The sequence below is a fragment of the Dendrobates tinctorius genome, unplaced genomic scaffold (assembly GCF_039654945.1).
Source record: "Dendrobates tinctorius isolate UK_male_01 unplaced genomic scaffold, ASM3965494v1 ptg000007l, whole genome shotgun sequence".
NCBI lineage: Eukaryota > Metazoa > Chordata > Amphibia > Anura > Dendrobatidae > Dendrobates > Dendrobates tinctorius.
In genome coordinates this window covers 24993919-25008605 of record NW_027361675.1, presented here as the reverse complement: position 1 = coordinate 25008605, position 14687 = coordinate 24993919, and the positions used below count along the sequence as shown (strand labels likewise).

The 14687-nt window shown below is 41.4% G+C and overlaps 1 protein-coding gene across 1 annotated transcript; it reads left to right on the top strand.

Moving 5' to 3' along the window:
• The first annotated feature begins 344 nt into the window (after nucleotides 1-344).
• PNRC2 (proline rich nuclear receptor coactivator 2) lies at nucleotides 345-12458 on the top strand. The gene is made up of 4 exons (XM_073572733.1): nucleotides 345-500; nucleotides 6874-7305; nucleotides 7784-7973; nucleotides 8276-12458. The coding sequence occupies exon 4, from the start codon at nucleotides 8294-8296 to the stop codon at nucleotides 8690-8692; it is 399 nt and encodes a 132-aa protein (XP_073428834.1). The 5' UTR covers nucleotides 345-500; nucleotides 6874-7305; nucleotides 7784-7973; nucleotides 8276-8293; the 3' UTR covers nucleotides 8693-12458.
• The last annotated feature ends 2229 nt before the right edge of the window (nucleotides 12459-14687 follow it).

Sequence of the window (14687 nt, the reverse complement as noted above, 5' to 3'; positions counted from 1 at the left end):
AATTCTAGCCTTTTGATTATTATTTACTTTTTTCCCTATTATGGCATTTATATAGTCAGTTAAATAATTTTGTATTGTGATAGAAATTCTAAATAAGTTTTTCTTAATAATTTATTTTTAATGGAGAAAATGGAGGGGTGTGTGTGTGTGTGTGTGTGTGTGTGTGTATGTATGTATGTATGTATGTGTGTGTGTATATATATATATATATATATATATATATATATATATATATATATATATTTACGGTAATCACCTCTTTCCTCTTTCGCCATTAAAAATACATTAATAAAAAAAAGTTTCCCTTTATATTTTCTTATTGTTTAACTTATTCTTTAGTCCCCCTAGGCGGATTTGAACCTGAAATAATTTGATTAGCTGATCACGCGAGAACGTCCTGGACCGTTTCTTGTCGTCAGCTTCCTGCTGGGCTTCCTGCTGTGGAGAGGAGCGACGCGTGGACGCAGGCGGGAGGACGTCGGGATCGCCTTGTCTGACAGGTAAGTAGTGACCCCCGACCCCTACAATGTCGCTGGCGAGATCTGCCTGTGTGGCAGCTCACTAGCGACCACTTAGAGATGCACCAGCGATCCTGACCGCGTCATATCGCTGGTCGGGATCGCTGGTGCATCGCTAAGTGTGACAGTACCTTAAGGGCTGAGTCAGACATCCGTATAAATTGTGCTTGATTCACATCGCACTGCATGGACTGGCCCGACACCTCTCCTGACCGGAGCAAAACAGCGTGATGGATTACTATGCAGCTGTCAAGCTCAGGTCAGGAGAGCAGACAGCCAGTATGAGTTTTACGATGCGATTCTCCCACGAGTTATATGGCCGTCTGTCTCTGCCCTTACAGCAACAGTTAAAGGTGATCCGAGCTCCGATCTGCTTGTGGCTGCTGGAGACAGATACTAACATAGTTAGCAAGGCCGAAAAAAAGACATTTGTCCATCCAGTTCAGCCTATATTCCGTCAGAATAAATCCCCAGATCAACGTCCTTCTAAAGACCGTAATAACTGTAAGATACAATATTGTTACGCTTCAGGAAGACATCCAGGCCTCTCTTGAGCCCCTCAACTGAGTTTGCCATCACCACCTCCTCAGGCAGGAATTCCAGATTCTCATTGCCCTAACCGTAAAGGCCCCTTTACATTTAGTGATACACCAGCGATCCCGACCATGATATGGACCAGTCAAGATCGCTGGTGCATCGCTAAATGGTCGCTAGTGAGCTGCCAAACAGGCAGATCTCACTAACGACGCAGCGATGCTCGGCGGTCGCTCTTACCTTTCAGACGCGGCGAGGGTGTCCGTCTTCTGCCAGCGTCCATGGCTCGCTCGTCGGCGCCAGCAGGAAGCCAACGACGAGAAATGGCCCAGGCCGATCTCACGCGATCAGCGATGGACAGCGGGGGAGCCGGTCGGAGGTAAGTATCACATGTAGCGATATCGCTTGCAATATCGCTGCTGCATCACAAAATCGGTGACGCTTTAGTGATATTGCTAGCGATATCGCTATGTGTAAAGCCCCCTTAAGACCCCTTTCACATAATGTGTGGTGACAGTTTTCTCATGTACCGGAGACACTGACACATGTAGACTCATTCAAATGAATGGGTCTGTACACAAGTCACCGTGTTTTCACGGACCGTGTGTCCGTGGGCAAAACACGCAGACATGTCCTTTTTCTTCCAGCAGCATGGGCCGCAAAACGTCCCACACACGTGCACATGGAGAACACACATTTTATGTCCTCCGTGTGCACAGACTGTCTCCAGGAAACAGCGCTTACAGTAGCACTTCTTCCCCGGCGGCCAACCGTGTGGTACTGATGTGACACACGGGCGGCACACGATTGCCACATGTGTGCCGCACTTATTACACACACGGACACGGATATCTCCGGTACTGGTTTTTCCGGTATCGTAAATATCTGGACATGTGAAAGGGGCCTAAAGAATCCTCTTCTATGTTGGTGGAAAAACCTTTTCTCCTCCAGACGCAGAGAATGCCCCCTTGTGACAGTCACCTTCCTTGGTGTAAACAGATCCTTGGAGAAATATTTGTATTGTCCCATTATATACTTATACATGGTTATTAGATCGCCCCTCAGTTGTGTTTTTTTCTAGACTAAATAATCCTAATTTTGCTAATCTCTCTGGGTATTGTAGTTTGCATACTATTTGTGTAACTTAATAGGCATATACCAATTATGGAGAGAGGTCAGCAACTAACCGCCCTCCACACAGAGTGACCCCAGCACTGCCATACATGTATTTCATTTTGCTCTAAGGAAAGAAGAAACCTTTCTAAAGCACATTATTCACATAACTTGCACACTCTAATGTACACATATTTGGCTGTAGTTTACCCTTTGGCTCTCTATTATTTTTGTGTTTGCTGAATACTGACAAAGTAAAAATTACAGCTACACATTGTTCTATTATATATACTAGCAATATACCCACAGCTTCGCTTGTGGAAAATGATGTGTTAAATTGTTGGTTACACTAGCTAAGTTTAAATTTTCAGTTTCACCCTGAAGATGATATGTTCTGCATATAATATTGTTTTTTTTTCAACTCTTCTTTTTTGTTACTTCAGTGTTAACAGTTGTTTACTTTTACAAATTTGTCGTAACACTGAGGCGAACAACAACTACTTTTTAAAATAAAAATAAAATAATTTGTATTAATTCCAAAAAGCTGGATTCTAATCATGCAGTTAATCCACATGTGTTGAGTGATTTATCGCATCTATTAAATGGCTATGCGTGAAACTACGCATGCTGCATCTCGTAACCCCTCACAGCGGGTGATTTTACGGAGCGTTAAATAGAAGCACAGAGGGCATGGGATTTCTATAAATCCCATTCACTGTGCTTGTAACGTAGAATGCTAGCGTTTTGGACGTAGCGAATACGCGCTGCCATCAAAAAGCTGCTATTCCTGATTGTAGGCATGTAGCCTAAAAGTTGTACCAAAGGATATCATCTGGAAAGAAGAATTGTATCTCCTAATGCTTTGCAAAAATTGCTTGGACTCAGGAGTTGTACCCAACTTATATGAAAGAAGTGGTTCGGGAGGTATACTTAAAGGTGGCAAACTGACTTTGCCATTTAAACAGCACATACCAGGTGATTCCAAGTTAAACTTTTTTGCTTGACAATGTTCGCATATTACGTCCATTTTGCCTACTATGACTTTCAGATGTGACCTATAGTTCTGAATTGGGTTGTAGTAAAATGCTTTCCAAAGTCAAGTTAGCCTGCCTACGTCTTTGTATAAGTTGCATATATCGTATGCGGTCATTTTGACAACGTTTATCCTTTTGTTCAGATGTTTCCACTTTACTTGACTTAGCCTATTTCATCCGATTCTCCCGAAGATGATGTTCCTGGTATACAGATCAACTTCCCTTGATTCAGCCTGTCTATTCTCCTGAAGACGACATTCCTGTTTAGATATTCCAGCTGTCTTTGATTCAGCCTGTCTGATCTATTTCCTTTCAAGTTGGGACTCATGTTGTTCACTCGTCTTAGCTGTTTGAGACAGTTTTGCTTTCTTAGCTTATAGTTTAACTTGCCCAATAGATGGTCATTTTTTGAGTGGCATTTTAAAAAACAGGCCTTAGTATTATGACCCTTAGTAATCACCTTACGCTTATCAGAAATCTAAGAGATGAATATAAATATGTCTATGTGTGTGTGTATGTGTGTGTGTACGTGTGTGTGTGTGTATGTGTGTGTATATATATATATATATATATATATATATATATATATATATATATATGATCCCAGCAAAGAGCAAACAGATGAACAGCATACTAGGGCACACAAATCACCACTTTACCAGACGGAGCTATTTATCTGAAGTATTGCGGCATATAATTCAGTCAAAAAATGGACAGTGGACCCGTAGAAGCGAGTAATCGTGAAACGGCCGTTGTCCGGCACCTTCCTCCCCTAGCATTCCTCTAACGTCCTGCATGTCCACACATCTATTGATGGAATTTATGTGAAATAAAGACTCAGTTTTTCAGCTATATCGGTGAGTGCTGCACATTGCTTCTTTTTTCGCTTCACATTGATAGATAGATATATCTATCAATCAAAAAATGTGTGACTGCCTCACAGTCAGACTGTTGTAGTTGTCCAGAGCAACCAGAGCTCAACTTTCACTTTACCTCAGCAGTTTCAATGCTGCAATAGGCAACCAGAGTGATCTTGCTGTATGGCAATTTTCATAAACGAGGTCCCAGTTACTTCTGCAACAACCATTGCTATAATTACAGACTTTATAGCAACTTATCAGTTTGTCCCACGTTAGCGACTATATGGTTGCTGCCCCTTTAAGAGTGACTCTTTGGGTGCTGTCACATTCTTTAAGGCTATGTGCACACGTATTTTTTGGAGCTGCGGATTTTCCCCCTGCGGATTTGTAGAAATCCGCAGGTAAATTTCAGGTCAAAAGACCTGCGGTTTACCTGCAGATTAGGCTGCGGTTTATCACCTCTACAATGGTGGAGATGGTAAACTGCAGCAGAATCCGCAGAAAAGAAGTGACATGTCATTTCTTTCTGCGGATTTGAAACCGCAGCAAAACCGCGCGGAAAATTCTGCAGCTTGTGCACAGCGGTTTCCATTTTACATAGGGTAAAATGGTACTGTACAACGCAGCAGCTTCTGCTGCGGACCTGCAGCAAAATCCGCAACGTGTGCACATAGCCTTAGACCCTTTAGGCAAAAACTGTGGTTTTGCATTCAACACAAACACACACATTTTTTCCTTTATTTCTATAGAGCCTAAATTCGAGGGGCCAAATCTTATGAAGGGGTAGATTTCGAGTTTTAATGATCGCAGTATTTTTAGTCTTGTGTTAAAGACGGGCCGTGCAAAATTTCACTCAAATCAAATTCCAAACGAGAACAGAGAGCTGTGGGAGAGCACAGGCTGGCTTCTCATAGTCTTGTCAGCTGCCCAACACGACCTTCCTTCATGACCTTCATGTAAAGGATTGCTCAGGATATTCCTGCTGTGATAAAAACACTGTCGATCATTTTTCTCATTTGTTGGGTGGCTTGATTTTTTGAGCTCTTTACACAGGACAATGCACTGCTGAAAACAATGGCAGCCTCTGCGCCCTGAACAATGTATTGCAGATCGATGAGCCGGATTTGCCTGTGTAAACTGCCTGCTAAATCACCACCGATCTGTAAATCTTTACCGATTGGTGGTGTGGAAGTGCGATCTTATCCTTAAGCGCTGTTGTAAAAAGTCGGCGCTGCAGTATATGGTCCATTAATGATTATCATAAAAAGGTGTTATTGGTGGTCATTAATGTATTAAAGGGGCAGTACCCGTTTGGAAGTTATAGACAGGATAGAGAATAACTTCTCAACTGCTGAGACCCCCTCCATTCCCAAAAACCTAATAGAGCAATCATTAGCACTGCTGTTCCATTCTTAACCTTCAGTTAGTTGCGCCAAAATACGTAAACTATTAGTCATGTGCACCTTGCTGTTGCACATGTAGTTGACGCGATACATTGAGGATGGAGGGGCTACTGAAACTCTTGGTTACGTACCTTCCATAATGTGGAAATGATGAAAACAAACTCCCTGAGGGTCCAATGGACCCACACAACTAATTATTGGTTAGTGGAAATCCTAGAGATTGCGCTTGACTGATCTCCGGCACTCCTATAAGAATGGATGGAGTCAGTACTCATGATCGACCCCTGCCCCATTCACAGGGGGGCACTCTAAAACCCCGGTTTTCAGGATTAGGCTGGGGTCAGACTTGCGAGAAACTCGCACGAGTCTCACACCTCAATACCCAGCACTGCCGCTGACAATCAGACCGGAGCGTTCAGCTGCATAGAAATACATGGAGCCGCACACCCAGGTCCGAATGCTGGGTATTGAGGTGCAAGACTCCTGCGAGTTTCTCGCAAGTCTGACCCCGGGCATTAGTGGGGGTCCCAGTGGTCTGGAAGTTATCCTCTATCCTGCAGCTAGGGCAGCTTCCAACTTGGTACAACCCCGTTAAAATGGGAAGAGCACTTTAACAAAGGCAGTATTGCTTCATTCTCCCTTTGGTGGCGCAGAGACTAATTCTAAAACAAAAACTTCACCTAGTTAGGCCTCTTTCACACTTCAGTCTTTTGACGTCCGTCGAGATCCACCCTTTTTTTAAAAAAACGGATCCGTCGTTTTTTTGGCGGAATCTGTTTTTTTCTCATAGACTTGCATTAGCGGCGGATTGCGACGGATGGTCGTCCGTTGCTTCCGTTTATTGATGGATCTGTCATCATTTTAGCGTCCGCCGTCCGGAGTAGACGGACTTTGCAATGTTTTTTGTCTGCGTTGAACAGACGGATTGCAACGGATCAATCGCAGTCCGCCGTTGGCTAGAATGGAAGCCTATGGGCGGCGGATCCGTTGCAATCCGTTATATTTTCTCTCTCTCCTTTTCCAGAGTAATTTCATACACTGGCGGCTGCGGCGGATCCGTCCAAAAAATGGATCCGGTGCATCCGTTTTTTTGCAAATCTGCAACGGATCCATTTTTTCACACTTTGACGGTTTGGAACGGAGGTCAAAAGACTGAAGTGTGAAGGAGGCCTCACACTGTTAGCTCTTTATTTCTTGGTTTAGATGTGAATTTACTTCGTAATTTCTAGTTTGCTTTTATTAACAAGCCGTGTTCTGGCTCCAGTCGCTTCATTTTCGGGTAGTTTGTCGTCCTCCTACCATGAAGACTGTGTAATCTCTCAGTGCCTTAGCCTACAGCGCCTCCATAAACTAATAGCAAAGCTAGCAGGCATTTTTACAAGACTCCACGGACCCCATTTCTTGTTTCCAGGCAAATGTCGCAACCGTGGGCAAGTTCGTCTCCTGTCTCCAGACTTTGTTTTGCTTCCCTCCCCTCCCCCCTCACACAATAACAAGAGACACGAAATGGAAACAGGAGGCGGAGCCAGCGAGCAGAAGTCCGAATCCGCACTGCAACAGGCGCCACTCACGTAACGGGCGTTCTGATTGGCCGGACGGGAGGCCCTCTTCTCTCCCATTGGTTAGGACGCAAGTAAGGCGGAGGCGACGCTCCATTTTTTTCTCTCACTTATTAGCTGGGAAGGTCGAGCCGAAGCCGAGTTGTGAGTTGGACGCGTAGGGAGAGAGTGGAAGGTGACAAGCTACCGCCTGATTGTGGAGTTACCGTCCCGGTACCGGTGCGTGAGGTCACCACAGCGGAGGGCAGAGAGGCGAGGAGCCGGGCTTGTGGTAGGAAGTCTTGGTAAGTTACTGCCCCTCCTGCTCGGTCGCCATGTTTAGCTGGCTCGTCTCTACTTCTTTGTTCCCCTGCGTCGCTTACGTCATCCTGAGCCTTCACCCCGAACTTTCCAAGTGGGACCCCAGACTTATTATGTGCCCCCATTGTTCTGTCTGGGTGGGCTGAAAACACTCATTACTTAGTGATGCTGGTTTTTGCCCTTTGTGGTTTGATACAGTGTATGTTTACTATTTATATATATCTCATATTTACTTTTTTGTACCATAAGATGAATATGTTCCACTTTTTTATGCTTTAACTTTTTGAACAAAGCAACTAAACATGTTTATATAATAGCGCTTTCTATGTAGATATGGTCCTCTTGGTTGTACGCAACTGCCTTTATAGTATGTGTCATAAATACATATATATCACTTGTTCCTACCGGTTTTATAAATTTGCGTGTGTGTTTTTTTTTTTTTTTTTTTTTTTTAATATACAGCTGTATAGACTTCAGTTCTCGCTATCCCCAGCAGCTTTCTGCCAAGGGGATTCATGTTGGTTTTGGATCTCCACTGGCCCATGCAAAACCAGTCTGGCAAGTGGAAGTGTGGATTACAGAGGGTAATACAGTCCTTACTGCATCTGAGACCTGGAGGAGGAGTGGAGGCGTTTGACGGATCAACTGCAAGGTAAATAACTGCCGCTGGCTTTGTATGAAGAGCCGTTATGGCCGGAAACGAATATTACGCTGAATGCTGCTCATGAGCTTTGTCCCTCCTGTTTTGTGACCCTTCCTTCGCCTCCCACAGTTAGTAGATACATATGTGGTCAGCCTTCCCCTTTTTTTTTTTTTTTTTTTTTTTTTTTTTTCCTTTTCTTGCTACATGTGACCATGGGGTTCAAGCATGACGCAATGTCACGTAACATTAGATGGTGTACGTTGTAGTTTGTGTGTATATTTATGCTGACATCACGGCTATTTTCTTTTTAGGTGACATAAATTTTGAAGATGGGTGGAGGTGAGCGATGTAACCTTCCTGTTCATCAGCATAGACCTAGTGTTGGCAAACAGGGCAACCGGCAGACATTAGAACATAACAATCAGAACCTGAATACGTCTCGGAGTAAAAACAGAGGACGTGGTCCATCTGGACTAGCATGGCAGGCCATGCAGAACAGAGTCATCAACAATAATAACCGGTCTCCAAACCAGATGTGGAATTCTGGTTTCCATGGATCCAATCACCTCTTGAATAACCAGAATTATGCTGGTGCCAAATTTAGTGAGCCACCATCACCAAGTGTTCTTCCAAAACCTCCAAGCCACTGGGTACATCTGTCTTGTAATCCTGTTGAGAGAGAATTGATGTCCTTCCAGCTTAAAACCCTGCTGAAGGTCCAGGCCTGAGCTGCTTGGACCAAATCAATAATATAGCATTTACAGACAATTGCAGAGTAGCAAGCTAAAGACTCACTTCTATTTTTGTGTGTGTGGGTTTTTTTTTTTTCTATAGATCATTAGGCACATAAACCAATATGGACTAGATCTGCTCTGCCTAAATTTGCTCAGGAGCAAGACTATACTATCTGGAGAAACTTCTGTGAAGACTTCTGCATGGGAATCAACTTTTTTTTTCCAACATTTCTCAATGAACTTGTTCATCTACTCAACAACTTTGTGTTCATGCAATACTTTGCACTTGACATAAAACTGTGAATTCATTGAAGGCTGGCTTGCACCGAGTAGCACTGTCCAGCTAGCCTTCAGATGAGCTTCACTGTTTTGCATATTCTGTGGGGTCTGCAGGGATACCTTTACATTCAGAGCTCTTTTTTATAGGTTGTATGTATTAATCTAGTATAAACAAAGGCTTTAATGTCAATATGCTTTTTTATTTTCAAAGCAAATGTTTTTTATTTTGTGTTTTTGTTTCTCTCACCCTTCTCTTGGCTCATTCTAGCCACACTGGCTTACTGAGCAGGTATGATTCTTTTTGATCAATATGTGCCAATTGAACTGCATGTTTGCACTTACAGTTACTGCCAAAATAGCTTTTGGCCTCTGCCCCTTATTTCTGATTCTCCCTGTGCCCCTTAGTTCTCGTACCACCATTTCCCACCCCCCCCCCCCCCCCCTTTTTGTTTTGTTTTTTTTAATATATAAACCCATCCCATACAAATTCACACACTCCCACCATTTGTAATTTGTATGGGATGGATGAAAAATATAATTTTTACCCCCTTCTCAGTTTTCAACCAACTCAATTTTGAAAACCTGCTACTCTGATCTTCACTTATAAGTGATATTTGTCATTTCATTTTCCTAGCCTATGTTAATTGCAATGTGAATAACTTTATTCTTTCCTTTTCTAGGGAATGCTAGATGTCCGATAGATTGTGTGTATATAACGTTACAAAACTAACTTTTCAGGTTTGGGGTTCATTTTAGCACTTTCAAAAGTTAAGAGGCAATCTTCAGAAAAACTAGGGCTTTCTGGAGGTGTGACAACTGCGCAGAAGATTATTATTTTTTTTTTTTTTTTATTTTATTTTATAGTTTCAAAAATTGGGGTAAATTATAGCTGAACTCCACCTGGGTCCACAGCTGACATGGATCGTTTAAAGATTTTCATCTTAATTACTGTTATGAAATGTTAGTATTCATATATTACCCTTTGTACCTGAGGTTCCAAAACAAGTTGAATTGGCCTATTGGCAAACTTGTTTTCTATATATAATTTCCTTGTAAAATAGTGTAAATGAGATTTCCCCCCCCCCCCCCCCCCATAGTGATTATCTTTGCTGCTACTCTGCAATTCTCCAAGCTAGCTTGTAGTAACATGAACTAATCAGTTCTGTAAATACCTGTAAAAGTTGTAGCATATGTAAATGAAAGCAGGAAAGTCTGCGGATATAAAGTATTTTTTAGTACAAACTGCTGAATGTGGTCATGGGGAAAGCCATGGCTTCAAATATTGAATATTTTGTTAAAAGAACACAAGTGTCAGTGTAGCCTTTGCACAAAGTGCCAGTATAAATATGTACACGTTCTCGTGTTATCAGTTGTAACTGGTTCTGTCGTGGGATTGGTGCAAATGAAGCATTTAATTATTTTATACATATAACAAAAAACCTATAAAAAAAAAAAAAAAAACCAAAGCTGCTCAGATCTGATGGTAACACATTGTTTTTGCATAAATAGATGTATTTTTCTATCTTGCAGGCTGAGTCCTCCCACTGCTCAGTCTGGTGAAGCTGTAAATAGATGTTCTAGTTAATGAGTATATATGAAATGTTGCTCAGATTGCATGAACTAAACATGAATTGCACTGTGTGGGCCTTTATTCCATGACTTGGGAATATTCCATTATCCATATTTGGATATCTCATCCTATGAACATTTGTTTTTTTTTTGTTTTCCCTTCCCCACCCCACCCCTAAATCTGTGAAGGTGGAATAACATAAGCCCAACTTGAATGCTCTAATAACTTTCAACAACTGCCTTACCTCTTTGACAACTTGGATTCCTGTTATCAAAAGACTGGACATTCCTTTAAATAACTTGTCTAAAATTGATATCCTTCTAAAATGTTCTGCAGGTACAATGGACTCGCTAATTTTCCATGTGAGAATCGCACTTTGCTTTGTGTGGTCCAGCTATATATCCAAAATTACAGTATGTTAAATGAGTTTGGTGGTTTCTTTTTTTTTTTTTTTTTTTCTTTTTACCAGACCATGTAAGTTTACATAAGAATTTGTAATGTCTTATATGTAGACTGTGACTTGTAAACTTGTAATTTACAGATTTGGGCAGGCCTTGATTCATCATTGTTTACCCCTCCCCTCACAAGTTAAAAAAAAAAAACAAAACATCCAATTCCTGGCACAATTGCACTTCAATCCTGAGGTACAAAATCTTTATTTTAAATCTGTGCAAAAAAAAATGGAAGTCATTGGTTTTCAAATATCCATTTTACACAAAAAAACAGCATCTTTTGATTTTTGTGCAGGATTCGGCAACCCACAACCACATACAAACTTTCGAAGAATTTGTGGGGGGAGACATGCCAGGACAGTAAAAAAAAAATGCAAATGATGAATCAGGGCCTTTATCTCTGTTATTAAATGAACTTTTAGATGCAACCACTGAGCTGGAAATATATATATTTTTTTTTTTTTTTTCCTGTATGGTTCTTGTAGAAAACAAAAAACCCTCCCACTGATCTAATGTGAACACACTGCACAAATTGAAAAGGTTTTCTTACTTGGTGGAGATGTATTTCTTTTTTTTTTTTTTACTTAAACTTTACAAGTATTTTAAATACAGCTATGTGGCCATGCTCTTGGTTGGCTTCCTTTGTTACGTGTGGCAGCAGTATTAAATGTACAATGCTTTCATTGGAAATTGTCAAACCAAGTAACTTGTGCCTGCAAAACTTGGTACTTTTTTCCTTTTGTACCTCCTGCATTGCTCTCGAGACTCTTCATATTGTGGAGCCCGTTTTTATCCGTGCAATGGAAACAAATCGTCTAATGTGCAATGCATTTTTTTTTTTTTTTTTTTTTAATACAAAAATAAATTCTAATAGTCTGAGATGGAGAATGGCACGTTAACTGTCAACCCATAGATACTTATTTACACTTAATAGTGCAATGAAAGTGATCCAATTTTGCAGTAAATTGTATATTTCATGAGACGTGTTCCTCTAAGAGGATGATCACTGTAAAGCTTTATTCCTGACAATCTTTCATTTCAATAGCAGGCGGCTGTCTGCGAATCAGTACTGCTAAGGGTCTGCTTTAATAGTAAAGTACACTTCCATCCCAGAAGCATGCATCAAATGATTAATGTCTTTTTTTTTTTTTCTCCCCCTTCAATGATTGTGTTATGGGCAAGCATTTCTTGAATACTGCTGTGCTGTATTCACTTATTTTACAATTGTTACAATGTGAGACCTGTATGTAAAATTCATCTATTTGTACATGAAGAATGTGTCAGCAGCACTAATGAATTATGGAGAAAGACAATAATTGGCATATTAGGTTTGCATATTTCCTCTACTCCTAGTTCTGCGTTTCAAAAATGCCCAAACTGAATTGGATTATAAATTTCAAGTAAATAAAAAAAATCTGGCTAAAAACAAGAAATAAAACAAACTTTCTTCCCCCCCAAATATTGCCTATTGTTTTTCTTATGCTGTAGCCTGGACCGGATGGGATTGGTAAGAAGTAGTGGCGTGCAGTTATTTTTACTCCCTTTTTAGAAGTTTATCCTATTTCTCTTCACACCCCAACTAGATTTTTACTTGCTTGAAGTTGGTGCTACTGCTTGGGCAACCGTAAGAACTACTTAGGCCTGTTTCACACTTCCGTTTTTTCAAATCCGTCAAAATCCGTTGTTTTCCGTAAAAAAACGGATCCGCCATTTTTTGCAGGATCCGTTTTTTTTTGTCCCATAGACTTCAATTACGGTTACCGCGGATCCGTCAAAAAAACGGATCCGTTTTTAAAAAAACGGATCCGTTTGCATCAGTTTCCGTCAAAAAAACGGAAACGGATCCGTTTGGCGGACACAAAAACGGAAGTGTGAAACAGGCCTTACCCGAACTATGTGCTCTCTGATGTTGCTATACTGAGTCAGCCTTGCCTCCACAGTAGCACAGAATATTGGATTGGGTGCTAGAACAGCATGGTCATGGAATCCTAGCTAAGGCTGCTTTCAGACTTGCGATAGGAGGCGCAGGGCCGCCGCTAAGCTCCGGCCGCGCTTCCTCCGGTAAGCTCCTCCTATGGGTGCATGATGCTGCATGTGACCGATGTACCCTATATTTAGCGTTGGGCTACTTTCAGACTTGCGTTACCCAACTTCAGCGTCGTGCTTGGAAGTAGGGATGAGTGGTCACTTGCATGTTCAGGTTCGACAGGATTTTTGTCAAACGTTTGGGGTATCAGGACTCTAACCTGAACTTGAACCTCATAGAAGTGAATGAATGGGGACCCAAACTTTGGTGTGAGAGCTACCACCATCACACTCACAAGGCCATGTTAAGGGTGTCCGGTATGAATCATGAAACTTTACAGTTTGCTCATCTCTACTTGTAAGCACTGTGCATGTGCTGCAGCAGGGACCGGGATCTTGGGCAACAAGCTAGGAACTGTGCAGAACTCGTTTTCATTTGTTTATGCATAAACTCCTAACGATGCGGACTCAAATCTGTGCTAAAATTACATCGGATCAGGGGGAAAACTGCATAAATGCAATATTTAGACTGTATTATAGTGCAAAAAAATCTGCAGCATTTATGCTGTGCGAACATGTTATTTTTCAGCGCCAGTACAAAGCAAAAGATAAATTGGGTATCCATAACAACTAGGGACAATGTTTATTCATTCTTAAATGTTGCACTTTTTTTTTATATTAAGTTAAAGTAGGGGTGCACAAGCACTAAACCAAGGGCCATAATAAAACTAAAGAGTAATACCTTCAAAGACACTCCTGCCATGGCAACGTGTCCCCAATGGTTCCTTATGGTGCTACATTGTGACTTGTGACTCGGGGTTGGAAATGTTTAAAAACGTGTTTTCTGGTGCTGGTCACAAGTTGCATGTAATTCATAGGCAATTTGTGTGTGACACATGGCAGTTCTGCAATTTGGCCTTTTGATTTTTTTTTTTTTTTTTTTTTTCCCCCCAGCAGATTCCCTGCCTTAAAATAATTGCATGACAGCAAGTCGCAGATAAATTGCACGTTCTGAGAATTGCTGTCCTGTGATAAATATCACCCAATAGCCCTATGGTCTATACCCATTAAATAGGTGATAAATGTTGGTTATACTGCTAGGGTTCCCAACTATCAAGTTAAGAGGATCACACTTTTCTTTTTGTGCACTCCAGAAGGCACCATTTATGAAGCTTTTGCCATTCTAGTTGATGAAAATCCCATTTACTACTCCCATAAACTAAATTCAAGATGGCTATACTCACATGGCCACCTCATTTTTATAGTGCAAATCAGGAGACAACAGTCTCAATACTGTACTAATTATGTAGCAGTCGTAAGATGCACAATTAGGATTCACTCCTCCTTGGTTCAGCCACTATTTTTTGCGTGGAAACAAATGTGGCCAGCAGCTAGCCATACAAGCATGTCTGTGACCAGATGTTTGGGGGCTACACACAGTAACCTCACAGGCCACAGGTTCTGCACCCCTGGTCTAAAGGAATAACTACACTTATTAGAGCTGTATGAAACATACATTTTATCCTCTGCACTCAAATAATGCAGCATAAATATGATCAATTTAAAGGTGTTATCCAGGACTATTTCAGTCCTTAAGCCCATAGGAAGAGACTAGTTACATGCCTGTTCTGCCAGGCTCCAGCTCAGAGCAATTACACACCAA